At 42.9% G+C, this 19,470-nt stretch overlaps 1 protein-coding gene across 1 annotated transcript; it reads left to right on the forward strand.

Annotated features, from left to right (window-relative positions):
- Positions 1 to 1,558: 1,558 nt before the first annotated feature.
- LOC129704032 (keratinocyte-associated transmembrane protein 2-like) lies at positions 1,559 to 18,059 on the forward strand. Its single transcript, XM_055646889.1, has 3 exons — positions 1,559 to 1,734; positions 9,998 to 10,827; positions 16,494 to 18,059. Exons 1-3 carry the CDS (start codon positions 1,692 to 1,694, stop codon positions 16,626 to 16,628), a joined length of 1,008 nt encoding a protein of 335 aa, XP_055502864.1. The 5' UTR covers positions 1,559 to 1,691; the 3' UTR covers positions 16,629 to 18,059.
- Positions 18,060 to 19,470: the final 1,411 nt, after the last annotated feature.

A 19,470-nucleotide genomic window follows, 5' to 3' on the forward strand; every position in this document is an offset into this window, starting at 1 on the left:
TATGTGTCATAACACATTTGCTACAATATCTCAACACAACCAAAGAACCCCGAGGGAGAGAAAAGGCACTATGGGTCAACTACAAAAAGCCACATGGTCAGGTGTCGGTACAAACCATCTCTAGATGGCTCAGACAGGTATTGGGGTGGATACTGACATTTACACATCTCACTCCACCAGGGCAGCATCTACATTGGCGGCTAAGAATATGGACGTGCCATTAGACCATATCCTGGCAACAGCGGGGTGGTCCACGGAAAGAATTTTCCAAACGTTCTCTAATAAGCCGATTGTTAAATCTGTATTATTTGCAGAGAGGATTTTAAATTCTGCAAATATATAATTTAAGCCTGGGGGAGCGTTATTTTTTCTTTGTTTTTTAAAATAAATATTGTTACTGTTTTAAAAAACTGATTCATGTTTAATTATGATAACATACTTCCTCCCTTGGATGACTTCGGCAGTGAGTGAAGCATGGACTGTTACATGGTTTGAAATCACAGAGCTTTAAAATCTTCACGTAGTCGCTCACGTGACTCCTAAGTAAAATAGTAAGATTAAACGAGAACTTACCAGTTTGAAGTTTGATCTTTATTTTATGAGTAGTTACGTTGAGGGATTACGTGCCCTCCGCTCCCACCCTCAATTATTAAGGTCAACTGGTATCTTAGTTCTCCTTATCTTTACTATGTTCATTTCAATTACTGTGTTTTCTGTGATTCCACACCGCTGCTTTGAAGAATGTCGCACATGCGTGCTGGAGGGGTCTTCACGTAATCCCTCATCGTAACTCCTCATAAAATAAAGATCAAACTTCAAACTGGTAAGTTCTCGTTTAATCTTACTATTATACTGATCCCATGTCACATCTAAAGTTGCAGCAAAGTTCCATACATCTGGGAATATTTAACTAACATTTGTAATGTCGTTGTGCTGGACGATAACAAATGTCAGCATTTAAATCTAGATTCTCAATAGTTTTGTTCAGTTTAGTTTATTGTCAGGTGCACTGAAGTAAAATGAAAAGCTGTTGTTGCATGTAGTTTATAACTCCCTGCCTCAGTCAAAGTCCAGTCCACCAGCCAGGGTATGATTTCTGCAGCAGAAACATAATCATTCTTTTTTTTCCACCCAAGGTACACGTGGGCTGATTGGTCTTGCTTGTCATTACCAATTCAACTTGCAACTTTGTGCACAAGTAACCCCCACAATCATTGTGCAGATTAGTCATGAGTGTGATGTAATCTGGATGATTAAGAATGAGTAAATCATATTTTGAATTTGTACCTCACTTTTAAATTATTGACACGTCCGTTTTAAATCTGCATTTGTGTCAACGTGAACGATTAATTTAAGTAACACATTGCATTCTTTATTTTTTTTTAATGTTTCTTCTGCACACCAATCTTTATTTGTTAGTTTAACAATCAATGATCAACTAGTCGTTTAATAATAAATTACAGTCAATAGTTTATTGAAAACTGAGACAGGTATAGCCAATAAACTTACAAGACTTAACATACAATTATCTATCTGACTGCCTTGAACCAATCAAAAGGATCAGAGCCGAGTGTGTAAATAGCTTTGAGAGCGGATGCAGAGGCGAGGCGGGGTTGGTCTGGAATTTAATTTGGAAACTGGAAGTTTCGGTTTGTAACTAATCCACAACTATCTCCACGCAGTAAAGCACCATGGCGAACAGTGGCTTCGGACTTTGCCTTATCGTCTTCGGTGGTAAGCTTTTGTTAAAGTTACAATGTAAAAGTTGAGTTGATGCCTGTTAGAGCTGTAGTTGGGACTTCCGCCTTTGGCAGTAGGTTATTACAGCGGTCGCAGGTGTACGCATGAATGTATTGCAAACTCCGACACTAAACAGTTCCGGTTAGAGAATGTCAAAGTAAATTCCTGGTGCATGGAATCTCCACCTTATGCCAACTCTCTAAGAGTTAGTCCAGATTTGGAGGAGTTGTTCTTTTACTATTTCAGTGTGGTCAACGTTTTGGGACCAATTAGATGTAGACCTTCTTGAAATTCTCCTTCTGTAAGGGTCGGGCTCTTGCGTTAAAGAATGGTCAAATCGAGCTTTTGCTCTCTGGCAGGACAGGAGTTTATGCTTTAGATTCAAAAATAAACCTTGCACGTCTAACTTTGACCTTGTGAAGTGTGATAAGACTTCGTTTTTGTGCCTTGTAACTCTCGTTTACAGTTCCCCTTTCACTACATTTGGGTTGAGCATGTGTTTAAGGCCGGGGTGTTGGCTTAAGGTGTAATGAGACGCAAACTATAATGAGACGCAAACTAAATATATGGCTGGAAATATCGGGGGATTTGTGTTTTAATTATTATTATTGCGGGGCACGTTAGTTCTAACCGACCCCTCTCTGCTGTACTATACCCCGCCCACTTTTGTTTTGGGTCCCTTTCCGAAACGTTGCTGAATTTCCAAGTTACACTGGCTCGGAGATTGATTTCCAGAAATGCCAGGATAGGATGATTTATAGCAATATATTTTAAAGAAATTCTGGAGATAAAACGGGAAAAGCAGGTCAGCAAGCACACATGGGAGGTGGGAGATGGCATAAATACATGTGTGTTTAATAGGTTAATTGGCCTCTGTAAATTGCCCCTAGTTTGCAGGGAGTGGATGAGAGAGTATGAAAACTGAACTAGTGTGGATAGGCGATTGGGGGCTGGAGTGATATTGATGGGCTGAAGGGCCTGTTTCCATGTTGTATCAACAAAAGCTAACAACTGGACCGGGTTGATTTTGAGGGATATATGCTGAAAGTAGGCAGGTGGTACTAGTGTAGATGGGGCATGTTAGGCTGAAGTTGCCTGCTTCCACACTGTGTGACTATGACTCTTATGAACTGTACAGCAGATCTTTTACAATAGAAGCTGTATCGGAAGGCAACTGGACCCTGCAAACAAATTTCTAGTTAATTGTTCATTGCTGTCATAGTATGTTAAGACTTGCCAGGAACATGCTAATATTTGTAACGTTATGTACTATTGCTCAGTCAACTGGTTTTTATGGCACACTGTTCAATTGTACTTGTAAATGACCTCTTGTGCAAAGAGTAACTTTCACTTTATGCTTTGGTTTTGATTATTAGTTCTCCAGTTGTTGTATAAAGAACATGTTTTAAAGCAGCAGCAGTTTGACTACATACTGATAATAGCCATGAGTGTTTTTGCTTTTGAGTCCTAATGTAATTAAAAATGGTGCTGGAATGGAAAACAAATCTCATTTGGATATCACGTGTTAGATTTTCTAATCTATTGACTGTTGCTCTGATTAGTGCACCGACATTTATCATTTAATGTTGTGGGTGCACTGCAGGGAATCATGGAAAACAATACATTCTTTGAGCAATAATCAGTCTTCTGACAGCAACATCTGTGGTGTCTATATTTTGGGTAGAAGCCCTGCATCAGGACTGAGTGGAGAGGGAAGGTGGCTTTTATAAAGAGGATGGTGAGTGGTTCAATGAGTGATTGATGGACTGAGGAGGGGTGAAGGCAAGCAGGAGAGGAGAGGGATAGGGGTAGGAGGTAAGTGGAATTGGGACAAAAAGCAGTGCCAAGTGAGGTGGAGCCGTTTGCTAGAAGGTGAAAAGCAAGAAGTCTAATGGCCGCCAGTGTTGAAATCTCTGAAAGGATCCATTAGCAGAGAAACGGTGGAAGCAGATCCCAATTCTGCAGCGGCAGGCAGGTAAAATGAGTGGATGGAACTAGGGGTGAGGTGAATGGGACTATGATGGGAAAGTAGGTTAAATGGGTAGACCAAAGGGGGAGGAAGAAACACAACAGGTGAAAATTGATTCAAATTAGAATATTTTAGTGTTCATACCAGTTGGGTTCTAAACCCACGAGTGGAATATGAAGATATGTTCCTCTACATTGCACCAAGCCTCGCTCTGGCAATGGAGAAGACAAAAAATGGAGTGGTCCGTGTGGGAAGGAGAATTGAAATGACTTGCAACCAGGAGTTTGCCTGCAGTAGACAATGTTGGAAGAGGTACATGTCAATCTTTCCCTTGCCTGGAGGTGTTGTTCGGATCCTTGGATGATGGGGGGGGGAGGAATGGGTAGGGTTGCACTTCATGCAGTTGTGGGGGATAGATTAGAAAGGGATGGATGAGCAGAGCAGGGAATTGTGGAGCAAATGTTCCCTGCAGAAGGTGGGAAGGAGTGGAGCAGATGTATATCGTGGTTCGAGGCAGGATTGGAACTACCAGAACAGAACCTGATTCTTTAATGAACTGGGTGAGTTTAAAAGAATGCAGACCGCATTGCCTGATGAGCTACAAGACAAACTATTGATTTCCAACCAATCCAAATGCAGATTTTTGGAGGCTTGTGTAATTTCAATGGTTTGCCTATATTTAGTATGGGCTTTCCATGGTTGTGAAAGACTAGTGTGGGCCTGTGGTGCTAGTGGCTTAGAAACCAGCTGAACCTATGATTGTAGATTAACACAGTTGCTACTATTAACATTGTTCAGAGAACATGGAAGAGCACAGCACAGGAACAGGCCCTTCAGCCCACAAAGTCTGTGCCCAACATGATGCCAAGTTTAACTGATCTCATCTGCTTACACATGATCCATAATCCTCCATTCACTCATTCCCATGTGCCCATCTAAAAGCTGCTTAAACCCCACTATCATAATTTGCCTCCACAATGCCAGGCAATGGGTCCAATCCCCACTACAGTGTGTATTATTATTTTTTTTTAAACAAATTGCTTTGCATATCTTCATTAAACATCCCCTCCCCCTTCTTATCTTGTAGCAAAGTCTGCCAGGACTGGACATTTCCACCTTGAGAAAAACATTCTGACTATCTGCACTATCGATGCCCTTCATATTCTACAAACACTTACAGGGCCTGTCCCACTTGCGTGTCCTTGGCACGCAAATTACGTGACCTTGTGGTCGCGTTGAGCCGAGAAGGTGAGGTTGTTGACCCTAACAGACTGTGGTCTGTTGGTGAGGAAATCCAGTGTCCAATTGCAGAGGGAGGTGGAGATGCCAAGTCTGCTGAGTTTGGTGATCAAACTAGCGGGGATGACCGTGTTAAAGGCGGAGCTGAAATCGATGAACAGCAACCTGATGTAGGTGTTATTGCTGTCCAGGTGGGTCAGGGCAGAGTGTAGGGCTGCCGATATGGCATCCACTGTAGACCTGTTGGTCCGGTAGGCAAACTGATGGGGGTCCAGTGTGGGGGGGAGGCTGGCTTTGAGGTGAGCCAGGATCAGCTGCTCAAAGCACTTTGCAATGACGGGGGTGAGTGCCACTGGGCGGAAGTCGTTGAGACTCCCTGTAGCTGTTTGGGCACTGGCACAATGGTTGATGGCTTAAGGCAAGTGGGGACGACACCCTGGGCCAGTGACAGATTGAAAATGTCAGTGAAGACCAGGGATAGTTGTCCAGCACATGCCCTGAGCACCCGCCCGGGGATGCCATCGGGGCCGGCAGCTTTGTGCTCATTCACCTTGCTCAGTGCATCTTGTACAGCAGAGGTGGAGAGACTGAGGGGTTGTTCGTTCGGGGGTGGAGCAACTTTGATGGCTGGAGTTTTGTTGTCCCGGTCAAAGCGAGCATTGAAGTGGTTTAGCTTGTCAGGAAGGGAGGCGTTGTCTGGAGGGGGAGGGGGGGTGTTAACTTTATGGTAATCGGCAATGGATTTGATTCCTTGCCACATGCGCCTGGGGTCGGAGTTGTTTTGGAAATGCTCCTCGATCTGCCGTTTGTGATTGAGTTTAGCGTTCCTAATTCCCTTTTTCAGATTGGCCCTGGATGAGCTGTATCCCTCAGCGTTGCCAGATCTGAAAGCGGCATCGCGAGCCTTCAGCAGGAGTCTGACCTCCCTGCTCATCCACGGCTTCTGGTTAGGGAAGGTCTTTATGTCTTTGTGGGTAGTGACGTTGTCAGTGCAGAATTTTATATAGTCCAAAACGGTTGAGGTTTATGAGTTGATGTCCACTTGGGAGTTAAAGGTGGCCTGGGTGGCAAACAGACTCCAGTCTGTTTGCTGAAATTGCTCCTGTAAAACAGAAACAGCCCCTCAGGCAGGCCAAATCTTCACTGCCCTCACGGTAGGTTTCACACGACTGATCAGAGGTGTGTATTTGGGGAGCAGGAACAGAGAGAGGTGGTCAGACTGTCCCAGGAGGGGGAGGGGGAGGGCTTTGTAGGCTTCAGTAATATTAGTATATACTAAGTCCAGAATGCAGTTAAAGGTCTTGCTACTAACTGTATACTCTCCACTTGTATTTGGCATCCCAAAGTGCAGCACCTGACATTTGCTCAGGTTAAACTCCATCTGCCACTTCTCCACCCATTTCTGCAGCTGATCCATATCCACTATCTTCTGTCTGATCACAATTCCTTACTGTCTGCAACTCCTTCAGTTTTGGTGTCATCAGCAAACTTGGTCACCAATTAATCTATGTTTACATCTAGATAATTTGTGTAGCACAAATAGCTGAGGTCCCAGCACAGATCCCTGCATAGCTACTCTAGTCACAGACCTCCAGCCAAAATGTCTACTTTCCACCATAACTGACTTGTATGAATAAGCCAGTTATGAATCCGTACGGCCAAGTCATTTGGAATCCTGTGCATCTCAATCTTCTGGATCAGCCTATCATGAGGGCATTTATCAAAAGCATTGCTAATATCCATGTATGCAACATCCACTGCCTTGCCTTCATCAGTCTTTGTCACCTCCTCAAAAAAAGCCTCATTCAAGTTAGTAAGGCATGACCTGCCATGTATAACTGTGCTGGATACAGAGCTGTGCTGTAGCTGTGCCAATTAACCCATTCTCTTCCAAATGGGAGTAAATCCTATAATCACAATTCTCTCTGATAATTTCCCTCCCACTGATGTCGGGCTCATTTGCCTAATGTTTTCTGGATTCCCTCTACTTCCCTGAAAGAAACTAACAACATTGGCAACTCCAATACTCTGGGACCTTGCAAGGGGGTAGAAACAAAGCAAAAATCCTTGTCAAGGACCATGTAATCTCATCCCTTGCCTCCCTCCATAACCTAAACAAACATAGAAAATAGGTGCAGGAGTAGGCCATTTGGCCCTTCGAGCCTGCACCACCATTCAATATCCTCCCCCATGGTCAGATACTCCGCCCCTTCAACCTGGACTTCCACTGTTACGCCGATGACACCCAGATCTACCTCTGCACCAAATCCCCTCACAATCCCCCCCCACCTTCCCATATCAACTCCTGTTTGTCAGCTATAAAAACCTGGATGCAACATAACTTCCTCAAACTCAACAGCGATAAGACAGAATTCCTCCTCATAGGCTCCAAATCCACACTCGGCAAAATCAATAACCCCACTCTCACCATCGACGGCACCACTGTCTCCCCATCTCCCCAGGCCCGCAACCTTGGCGTGATCTTTGATTCCACCCTCTCCCTTGAGCCTCACATCCGCAATGTCATTAAAACCTCCTTCTTTCACCTCCGCAACATCGCCAAAATCAGACCCTCTCTCACACCTCCCGCTGCTGAAAGACTCATCCATGCCTTCATCTCCTCCCGACTGGAATATTGCAACTCACTTCTCCTTGGCATCAGCTCCACCTACATCAACCGACTCCAACTGGTCCAGAACGCAGCCACCCGACTCATCACCCACACCAAATCCTGACATCACATCACTCCAGTCCTCAAACAACTTCACTGGCTTCCCATCTCCCACCGGATCACCTACAAAACCCTGGCCCTCACCTACAAAGCCCTCCACCATCTGGCCCCCCATTTCTCACTGACCACCTCTCCCCCTACCAACCCTCACGGTCCCTCAGATCCACATCAGCCGGTCTCCTCTCCATCCGCAAGTCCAACCTCCACAGTTTTGGGGACAGAGCCTTCTCCAGGGCAGCTCCCAGGCTCTGGAACTCCCTCCCCCAACTGATCCACAATTCCGTGTCCCTCACCATCTTCCAGTCCCGCCTCAAGACCCATCTCTTCACCTCTGCCTATCCTTAGCCCCACGTCCCCCTCCCTTTTCATCTGTGCTTGAATTGCCTCGTATTGTGTTTTGAATTGAATTCTGTCTTTAATTTGTGTACTAGTCATGTCTCTACTATTTATTTCATTCTGCTTACATGTTTTTCCTCTACTTGCTAAATTTTTGTAAGGTGTCCTTGAGACTCTTGAAAGGTGCCCATAAATAAAATTTATTATTATTATTAATATGATCATGGCTGATCATCCAACTCCGTATCCCATACCTGCCTTCTCTCCATAGCCCCTGATCCCTTTAGCCACAAGGGCTACATCTAACTCCCTCTTAAATATAGCCAATGAAATGGCCTCAACTACCTTCTGTGGCAGAGAATTCCCACAGATTCACCACTCTCTGTGTAAAAAATGATTTTCTCATCTCGGTCCTAAAGGACTTCCCTCTTATCCTTAAACTGTGACCACTAGTTCTGGACTTCCCCAACATCGGGAATAATCTTCCTGCATCTAGCCTGTCCAACCCCTTAAGAATTTTGTACGTTTCTATAAGATCCCCCCCTCAATCTTCTAAGATGGATCCCATCAGGCCTTAGGGACTTGTCTAACTTAATGCTTTTTAAGGGCCTCCTTGATCTCAACCTGCTATAACATATTTGTATTCTTCACTGATTTTGCTGTCTCCCAAGTTCTTCCTGGTGAATGCACATGCAAAGTATTTATTAGCCACTAGGGGCACCGCATTGATGGCAGCCTCTGCCTACAGTTTGTTTTTCAATCTTTTTTAATTTTTAGTCATTTTTAAAGTTTGTTTTGGGGATTCTTTAGCTTTTGTATGTGGGAGAGGGGTAGGGCAAGTGGGAAACTGTTTCCCAGTCGCTTCCTGGCGAGGACGCGTCTATTCTCCGAGTCGCGTCCTCGCCTCTCCCCTCCTCGCGGCCTACCACCTGGATTGGAGCGGCCTTTCCTGATGGGGACCAGACCAGAGTTTCAGCAGCGGCGGCACAGGGCAGGATTTACCGCGGAGCAGACGATGCCTTACCTAGATCGCTGTTTGGAGCTCCGGAGCATTGGGCCGCTGCTCCAACATCGCGGAGCTGTGGTTTAGAGAGCTTCCTGCGCACCTGGCGCTGAACAACATTCTGGAGTCCTGGGGCCCTTTGCCGAGGGCTGCCAGCGTTGCATCTCCACCCAGCGCGGCCTGTGGACTTTGGGAGCCGCGGACTCCGGTAGGAGGTGCCTGACTCGGTTGTCCAAGCAGCTGAGGATGTCCTCCAGCCCCAACGTCGGACCTCCATAACCCTGGCGAGCGGGCCTGTACATCGGCCTGCCCATAGCGGGGGGTCGTTAGCCCCCCCAACCATGGGTGGACAACAGAGGAGGATGGCTGAATTTCTGGAGCCTTTGCTCAGTGGGAATTGGATCCTGCTGTGTGGGGATGTCTATATTAAAAAACTATCGTGTTCTGTGCTCTTTATTATTTGTATGGCGACCACACATTTCACTGTACCAATTGGTACATACAAAGTTATATGGTTATATGGCACATGTGACAAATAAATGTATCTTGAATCTTGAAGTACCTTGCCTTCCATTTAAAAATTGGTCACTCAGTAACATGCTGAAAAATCTAGGGAGTGGGTGAGAACGATGTGTTTTGTGCATTGAGAAATTAAATTGTCCATTTGATTTGGTACACTGTCCTGCTAAATATAGCTTAATTTAACCTGTAATACCAGGAAAAACTATCAGCTAATTTAGTCTAATGAAATTTGCTATTTTATTTGTTATCTGCCTGTGTTACTGAAAAGTGAGAGGTTTGGGGTTTCATGGAAAATGTGATCAGTAGCCAATATTAAGATCTTTCAATTTTGGGTTTACTTCTGATCTTCCCTCAACTGCACGTTTGTTGGATTTTTGAACTATACAACTAAATTTGGTTATTACCTGGATTAATCTTAAGTAGTATACTGTGAATAACAAAAGTTTCTATTTTGCAGTTACTTTTTGCATGGATACTCCTTTAAATGAAATACCTGCGTCAAACGATGTCACTCGTGGAAACAAAAACGGATCATTGCCCATTATGCTCACCACTGGAAATGTGTCTTCTATTGAAAATGAACAGTTTTCTAAAATAACAAAGAACAATAGTGTCCAACAAAATGGATCCATACCTGTCAGTCAGTCTACTCCTATGAAGATAAATACAACTGATACTGCCCAGAAAAGTAGACCTGTTCTGCAATCCACCATTGTAAACAAGACTGATGAGATGACCTTAACCACAGTCAATGATGGTGCAAATGTCGACCAGCCAACTGGATCTCAACTGGCTTCCCAGTCAAGTGGACCTGTTTCCCAACCCACCACTACACACAAACCTGAAGAAGAGATAACCACAGCCATGCCAACCACAGTCAACAATGGTGCAAGTGTTACCCAGCCAACTGGATCTGAACTGACTTCCAAGTCAAGTGGACCTGTTCCCCATCCTACCATTGTAAACAAACCTGGAGAAGAGATAACCACAGCCAGGCCAACCACAGTCAACAACGGTGCCAGTGTTACCCAGCCAACTGGATCTGAACTGCCTTCCCAAACACCCATTGTAAACCAAGCTGTTGATGGCAGTCTGCCTTCCAAAGTTAAAGCAAGTGTCACCAAACCAAGTGCACTTAATATTGTCACTACAGCTAAAAAGTTCTTGCAAGCTGACAAAAAGGTAGCTGCAAAACCAGCTGTGGATGATGGTCACTTCATAATTTATCTAATACTGGGATCATTGCTTGTATCATTGGTGTACATCACGTACCACAACAAAAATAAGGTAAACTGATAAATTTATCAACAATTAATTTCCTTGGCTTAATATGTTGAAGGTTCCAAAGGAGCAGTAATCTATAGAAATCCCTGGGTTTCCACATAATAATTGAATTGGTTGGCCATATTGTGAGAACGTATCTAGGATGTAACCTAGATGGCATCCCATTCCCAACATGTCAGATTCCACAGGTTCTCTCTTTATGTGAATACATTTTCCTTAAATTGGCTACTCTATATCCTTGTCAGAATCATGTAGAATGGAAACAGACCCTTCAGCCCAACTTGCCATGCTGACCAAGTTGCCACATCTACATTAATCCCATCTGCCTGTGATTGACCCATATTCTCCTACCCATATACCTGTCCAAATGCCTTTTAAATGCTGTTCAAGTACCTGGTTCAACCATCTCCTCTGGCAGCTTGTTCCAATAACACACCACCCTCTGTGTGGAAATATTGTCCCTCTGGTTGCTATTAAATCTTTTCCCACTCTCCTCAAACCTGTTTGTTCTTTATTCCCCAAGTCTGGGTTTAAAAACTCTCTGCAGTTACTCTAGACTCATTTATTCCCACTTTATCACTGACAGCCAGTTCTGTCTGACCGTTGCCCTTAAACCAAGATGCTTTATTTGCCCCATAATCAAAAATCTTCTAGAAATACGGATACACCACATCCACTGATCTGATCCAGTCTACTCTGCTAGATAGTTTAAAAATAAAATGAGTACATTTGACTAGTATGACTTTATAAATTGTTCCTGACTTTGAATTATTCCATTGTTGTTTTCCACATGCTTTGTATTTTTAATAGATTCTTCTACTTTCCCTGCTACTAATGTCTGCCGTTTATTTGCACCCCTTGTGCATTTCAATGAATTTGAGAAAGGGGCATACATTTGACTTTTTATTTTGCATCCTTATGGAAGATTTTGATGTTCCCTTTAAACTTGCTTGTATTCTATTTTCTATCATTAGTTCTTGGTCCCCTTGTATTCTATCTTTTCTCTGTCCCTGGGTTTGATGCTTTTAACCAGTTAATTTGTCTTTTCTTTGGATCAAGTGCTGGCTCCAATTTTGTTTGTTAACATTGGTGGAACAACACCCATAGTTTTTGTCCCAGATGGGAATGAATAATTATTATAAACCCAGGCTCTCGATTATTATCATTCATGATTAGCCCCATAAACAATGTTTCCCTATTCTATCTTGGCCAATTATAAGTTTATTCCCCTGCAAATCCATTTATCTGGATTCAGGACCTTGGTTCCAGGAACTAAAAAATTCTTTCCCATCTAAATCATATTACAATTGCTCATTCCTGAGGGACCAGGTACAATGAGATTGCTAAACAATACGTACTCATTGCACAATACTTGGGCTAGAATGGTCTACTCTCTAGTTGGCTCTTTGGCACCATCTTCTACATATTCCTCCTCTGTACTGTAATTTGGTTAACTCAATTTGTCTTTGCTAAAGTTACCCATTATTATAACTACCCTTGTTTTAAGCATCACAATTTTAGGATCTACCAACTCTAAATATCCGTGTTCTTTTTGTACGGGTAAAACTAAGGAATAGCACTTTCCACATCCTGAATTAAGATTCTTCCTCACTTTTGTGCCAATTGTCTTTAAGAATAAGGGGTAAGCCATTTAGAACGGAGACGAGGAAACACTTTTTCTCACAGAGAGTTGTGAGTGTGTGGAATTCTCTGCTTCAGAGTGTGGTGGAGGCAGGTTCTCTGGATGCTTTCAAGAGAGCTGGATAGGGCTCTTAAAGATAGCGGGGTCAGGGGATATGGGGAGAAGGCAGGAAGGGGGTACTGATTGGGGATGATCAGCCATGGTTACATTGAATGGCGGTGCTGTTTCGAAGGGTCGAATGGCCTACTCCTGCGTCTATTGTCTATTAATCAGGAATGCTACCCCTCCTAGTTTATTTTGTCATACTCATACAAGCATGGGCCCTTTTGCATAACTTGTCTATGCTGACCCAAATGACCCATCTAAGCTAGTCTCATTTGGCCAATATCCCTCTTAACTTTTCCTGTTCATGTATCTGCCTGAATGTCTTCTAAATGTTATAGTACCTCAACTACTCTCTTTGGCAGCTTGTTCCATATGCGCACACACAACCCTCTGTCCTTCTTGCAGAGAATACTTGTTGTTTAATTCTCATCCTTGGTCCTTCAGTACCTGTGTTTCCATAATACACATCATAGCTATTTACATAATTGGTTTAATTCATGCACCCTATGAATGTTGCACACATAGACATTGTATTTTAAGCTTGACACTGATTCTTATTCCCCTCTGCATTATTATGCATTTTCTCGCCCACTTGCCTCCCTGCTTTGAGTTTAGAGATATACAGTGCAGAAACGGGCCCACCAAGTCTGTGCCGACCAGCGGTCCTGCACACTAACATAATCCTACACACATTAGAGACAATTTAGAATTATACTGAAGCCAATTAATCTACAAACCTGTACAACTTTCGAGAATGGGAGGAAACTGGAGCACCTGGCGAAAACCTATACGGGTCACGGTGAGAACGTACAAATTCCATAAAGACGGCACCCATAGTTGGGATTGAACCCGGGTCGCTGGTGCTGTAAGACAGTAAGACATTTGGTTCCTATCCCAATGCCATTTTAGCTGTACATTCCACTTTCATTCTATAAACACTCCCCTGGACATCGGTCTCAATCCTATCCAAGTGTAAACTTTTTGTCATCTCATTTCTGGATCGTGGGCTGATAACTGAATGAATGGTGTGGGGAAAATAGCTGGGTTTTTAAGCTTTCTACAAGATGATTTCAGTTCTGATTTAACTGCAAATGCATTCATTTCTGGACACCACACTTGAATTTATAAAGCAGTCTAGATGGTAATCTTCTACTCTTTCGGGCAGGCACTTCTAGAAGAGTTTCATTTTGATGTTGGAACGTGACGTTTCCTTGATGCCATAACCTTGCAATGCCTCAAGTTTCCTGTGAGATGAGGAAGGATTTAATTGTGTAATTATAGTGAAACTTGTCGCACGAGTTGTCCAATAAGCATAGATTTGAGTCCGGGACAAAGAAACTGGGGATGGAGTGTTGTTGAGTTGGAGGCAAACTAGTGATCTGATGCCCTGCCAGTATGGCGATCTAAGATCAATTGGGGATATCAAAAGAGAAATGAGCAATTAAGGATTGTTCTTTCATGGATGAAGTAACATTTATTCTATGCTATAACAATATATTGCCTAGTTTTCTGAATGGATTAGTCTAGTTGAAGGTAAATCTTGTGCACTGAATACATGCTCTGAGAAGGAAGAGATTTGTGCATGGGTATATAACTCGAGTCTGAATTTAAATTGAGCACTGGAATGGTTAATTTTAATTTGCATACATGATATCTAGTTCTGGCCACCAGGCTAAGAGACATGTGCAGGTAGCAGGCTTAACTGTGTGGATTATTTTGATTCTCTCTTCTGCCTGGTCTATGAATTCCTCTTACATGAATTCCTTCTATTACTTTCCTTGTGCCAACTGGCTCATCCTTTATATGAATATAAAATCATCGTCTCTTCCATCCCACACCAGGGTGATCTGAAAACCTCTTGTTCCTTGAGCAGGCCGAACCAGTTCCTCTCCTCCAATACCCAGGGGCAAGCTTGTTGTTATGCACCTTCGCTTTCAAATCTATTTGCTTCAGATGAAAGAATGGCTATGGAACCCAGTTTCTGCTTTTTGTTTTGATATATGGAACCCTGATTCAGTTCTACTCCACCCCCTCCTTCAGACTTTCCTGGTGCGCTGACTTTTGCTTCCTGAATTCACATAGAACTTGCATATTTCCTAACTCACCACCTCAATTTTCACCCCCTCCTTTACATGGTCCATCTTTATCTGACACATCATAGGATTTCATCGCACGGAAAAATCTCCCCTTTCACCATTTCTAAGAGATGCTTCCTCTTCCATCTCTACCAACCACTTCCATTCTTGGGGCACTCTTCTCTGCCACCATGGAAGTAGCTCTTTTGCCTCATCCACTTTTGTCAGATCCAAAAAGTCCAAGCTGTGATTGTTCCAATCTAGTATTGAATTTGGTACTCGCCATGGGCAAAGCCAAATACCAGTTGACTCTTCTTTGCTTGTGATGAGCGAAGGCTAATGCAGGGGTGGCACATATTTGAGGCAGTCATGGAATCTGTCAACTAGGGCAGAGGGAAAGCTATCTCACAATCATTGTTGGGGGAAGGCAGATTGGGTCTGCAAAACGGCTTCATTCAATCTACAAACAATCCTGAATTTCACTCCCACTTTAACCCACTTGTCTGTCTGTTCTGTTCCAACAAGCCCAAATGTGAGTTTAAGGGGCAGCACTTCATCTTGTATATTTAGATTTGATAAAAAATAAAAACGATTAGGTGTCAACTCGGAAACGCAGATGATGCTTTACAGAAATACTCCAAGTGCTGGAGTAACCCAGCAGGTCAGGAGAACATGGATACCTGATGTTTATAGTTGGGACCTTCAGACTATTTGGGTAATTTCTCTGTAGGAACTGGCCAAATCTGCCCTTGGTCAACCATCTGTAATGTTGTTATGCCCCCTCCTACTCTGCCTGATCTACTGGGCACTCTCTAGAAACTGTCTAGCATGTACATAGCTTTTACATTTCCTTTAGTTTCTTTAACTGCTATTTTTAATCGAGTTATGACCATGGCAATCCTGGTCCAGCCCTACTGATTCAGATTCAACTTTATTGTCATTGTGCAGTGTACAGTACAGAGACAACAAAATGCATCTAGCATTTCCCTAGCAGAGCGACATAAATCTAAGCAATAAATAAATCTATTTACGTGCATACAGTGATAGTATTTTTTTCCTGGTGGGAGGAGTGTCCGGGGGTGGGGGGTGATGATTGGCAATCACCAAGGGACAGTGTTGAGTAGAGTACTGGAGGATCTATTTGTTGTATTAGGCCCTATGAGCACCTCTGCAACTTAATTATTTGCACCCCCCCCCCCCCCCCCCCCCCCCCCCCCCCCCCCCCCCAAAGTTGGACTTTAGAGAAACAATGTGGAAACGGGTCTTTTGGTCCGCTGAGTCTGTGCCAACCAGTGATCATCCACTAGACTAGCACTTTCTATGCACTAGGGACCATTTAAGTTTTTTACAAAAAGCAAATTAACCTACAAATCTGTACATCTTTGTAGTGTGGTAGGAAACAGTGCCTGGAGAAAACCCACGTGGTTACAGGATGCACATACAAACTCCATACATACAGCACATGTAGTCTGGATCAAACCTGGGTCTCTGATGCTGTAAGGCAGCAACTCGACTGCTGAGTCACTGTGCCATCCCAACTTATTGACTTGAATGGTACTTTCTCTCACAGATGGGTCTGATGACATCTCCAGCAACTCTGTATTGATTGTTACCATAAAAAGCTGGATATTTATTTTCTAATATTATTAATGAGGTAAATTTATTTTAGCACCCAACAACTTAACGGATCATGATTATGTTGTTTGACAATTTGAACATTAGAATCTTATTGATATAAAACCATATATTCTGAGCTATTCCCTTGGTTACTGGAACCTGTTAAAGCAAGTCTGTTTTACTCATAGCCATATAATTTCCTAAAACCTTTCGTATTCACTTAATTTTAGATTATTTCCTTGTGTCGGAGAGGTGGTCCCAGAAGAACCGGACGGCCAAATGCTTCTGAATATCAACGGCTTGATCAGAACTTGAGTGAAGTTATGACCATTCTGAAAAAGAAAACCAGCCTTAAGATGAACTGAAACATTATGGGGGTTTATTGGAAATCTGGAGGAAAACGCCTAATTGCCAACAACTGATCTTAATGGAAATGTTTGTGGTTGAGTTACTGTTGCTTTTAGGTTATTCCATTTTGGTTTATTCACTTTTTTCTCTTGTATGCTGTGACTATATCATGATCTATGTTTAGAAAGCTTGATTCTACTTGCCTAGCAGAGACAGGTGGTTCATTCTGTCTATATGAAATGGAAATCATTGCAGAAGATCATTTATTTTAGTGTGGGAACAAAATGCCAAACGGCAATGAATTAGATTTGCTATAGTTGTGTCCCTTCTTAAAATCGTGAATGAGAATGTTAGCACTGATTCCCTTGCACTGGTATTATGTATGTCATAGTGCAATACTGTTTTGATGATTGTAGATAACACTTTCCTTGCTTAAACACAGTGGGATTTGAAATTTCTCAATAATTATCAGAATGGATTCTCTATTAATTGTGGCACTAACATCTGGTTCTTGAATCTCATTTAGTTCTTTGATTTATAGATTTTAATTGATTCACTGAACACTTGGTCGTATCAAGTTACTTAACTGGAATAGCCAGACACTTTTACATGTGTGTAGGAAGAAACTGCAGATGCTGGTGTAAACCGAAGATGGACACTAAGCTGAAGTATCTTAGTGGTTCAGTCAACATCTCTGGAGAAAAGAAATGGGTGAAGTTTTGAGTCTAGACCCTTCTCTACCTGAAATGTCACCTATTCCTTTTCTCCAGAGATGCTGTCTGAGCCACTGAGTTACTCCAGCTTTGCGTCTATCTTCACTTTTGCATGTGACTACTTTTACCTGCATGCCTCTAACGCCATTGGATTAGGAGATACGATTAGACTGTTTTACTATCTGACAAATGAACAAAGCAAACAATACTTGAAGATTTTTTTAAGCAACCTTTGCACTTGTATGTTATAGGCCAAAATTAACTGACCAGGATTTGTTCAAACTACCGAAATGCCTTTATTTAACAAGTATAGTTTTAACAAATCCGTGTGTGCAGAAATTGAACAAACTGAAGCCGAAAAGAAGGTTTTTTTCCTTTTATCAAGTCAGCCACTAGGTTTTCACAGTTAATTAGAAGGATGAAATTGAAGTGTGTTTTTGTGTGCATAGACATTGTGAAACTTGTAATGATTTTCGTACCTTGAAACTAAAAGCATGTGTAAATTTTCTTCAGGGCATCTGAGTTTTATTTTTGTACTATGGGTAATGATAAAATACGCTTGATAAATATCACTGGATGAGCTTTCAATGATAAATTCTAATGTGTGCATCAAAATTGAGCTATTTTGGCTGTTCAAAAATGTTAATTTGAATCTGTTTTGCTGTAATTTACATGTTCATCTGTACAACCCTGTAGCGTCTAAATGAATTACATCTTAATAAACTTTCAACTGTTTTCATACGTCTTTTATTGACTGGGTGAAGCTTAAAACATAAAGCTTCTGTATGTTCACACTATGAACCAATTACAGTTTGAAAGTTTGATTAGAAAACATTCATATGCAGGATAGTTGGACTGATAGTTGGACTAGACATTAGCGAAACAATGTGGAAACAGGCCCTTCGGCGTAATGAAGCCTGTGCCATCTAACATTCACCTAGTACTCTAGCACTATCCTATATACTAGGTACAACTTTAACACCGTTCCACAGTCACAGGGATAATGTACAGACGACACCTGTTGTCCGGATTGAACTTGTGTCTCTGGTGCTGCAAGGCAACAACTGTACCACTGTGCTGCCCCTAAGGATATCTATAGACAATGCTGGAAACATTTGGGTTTGACCACATAAGGGACTTTGACCCAAAACATTAACTCTGCCTATTTGGACTCAATGCTGCTTGACCTGATAAATCTAGTGTCCAATTCCAATAGGATATAAATGTGTAACTGGATCCAATGCAGTTTCTTGGGTTAAAGCAGTTGTTTTTATTTTGGATCTGTTGGAGAAGAAACCTTTCTGAAAGATGAGCATGATTACGTGGATCTCAGAGAAGCAGTAATCAAAGAGCAGCAGGGAGAAGAACTTATTGCCTGAAACCTGCGGGGAAACGCGAGTCGGAGGGGAAAAACAGTTTAAAACTGAGGAATTTGATTTGCAAATTGGGTAATTTAACAGCCAATGTAAGCAAGGCTACTCTGAGGGAGTGGCCTTGTGAAGGAAGTGCCTTGAGAGAAAAGTGAGTCTTTGGTGAGGAGGCTGAAGAGAGGAGACTACGCAAAAAGCTGGAGAGGATGGGAAATGGTGAACACATGACTGGTAAGATGAGAGTGTGATGCTTGCAGGATGTGGGAGGCCAGGGACACGGATGGAGCCTCTAGCTGCTACAACTGTGGCAAGTTTGTCCAGCTTCAGCTCCTGAAGGACTGTGTTGGGGCACTGGAGAAGCAGCTGGATGACCTCGGTACCATCTGGAAAAACGAGAATTTCCTGGACAGGACCTACAGTGAGGTTGTCACGCCAAGGAATATGGTAAGAACAAAGGTGTGTGACTGGGAGAAAAGGTGTTAACCATGGAGTGTAGGAGACCCAGGCGGCTGTGCCTAATGAAAACGCCCACTTGGGAACTGTCGGGGGAGACGACACTTCCAGTCCAAGCGGTGGACACGTCTGTGGCTCCAATCCTAGAGATTGGACTCGACCAGTGAGACCGACGTCGGGCAGAGCCCTAGTGGTGGGTGACGCCATTGTCCGAGGAGCGGACAGGAGATTCTGTGGCGGGAGACGAGACGTGAGGATGGTCTGTTGTCTCCCTGGTGCCAGGGTTCAGGATGTCATGAGCCGAATTCAGAACATATTCGAGA

The sequence above is a fragment of the Leucoraja erinacea genome, chromosome 15 (genome assembly GCF_028641065.1).
Source record: "Leucoraja erinacea ecotype New England chromosome 15, Leri_hhj_1, whole genome shotgun sequence".
Classification (NCBI taxonomy): Eukaryota; Metazoa; Chordata; class Chondrichthyes; order Rajiformes; family Rajidae; genus Leucoraja; species Leucoraja erinaceus.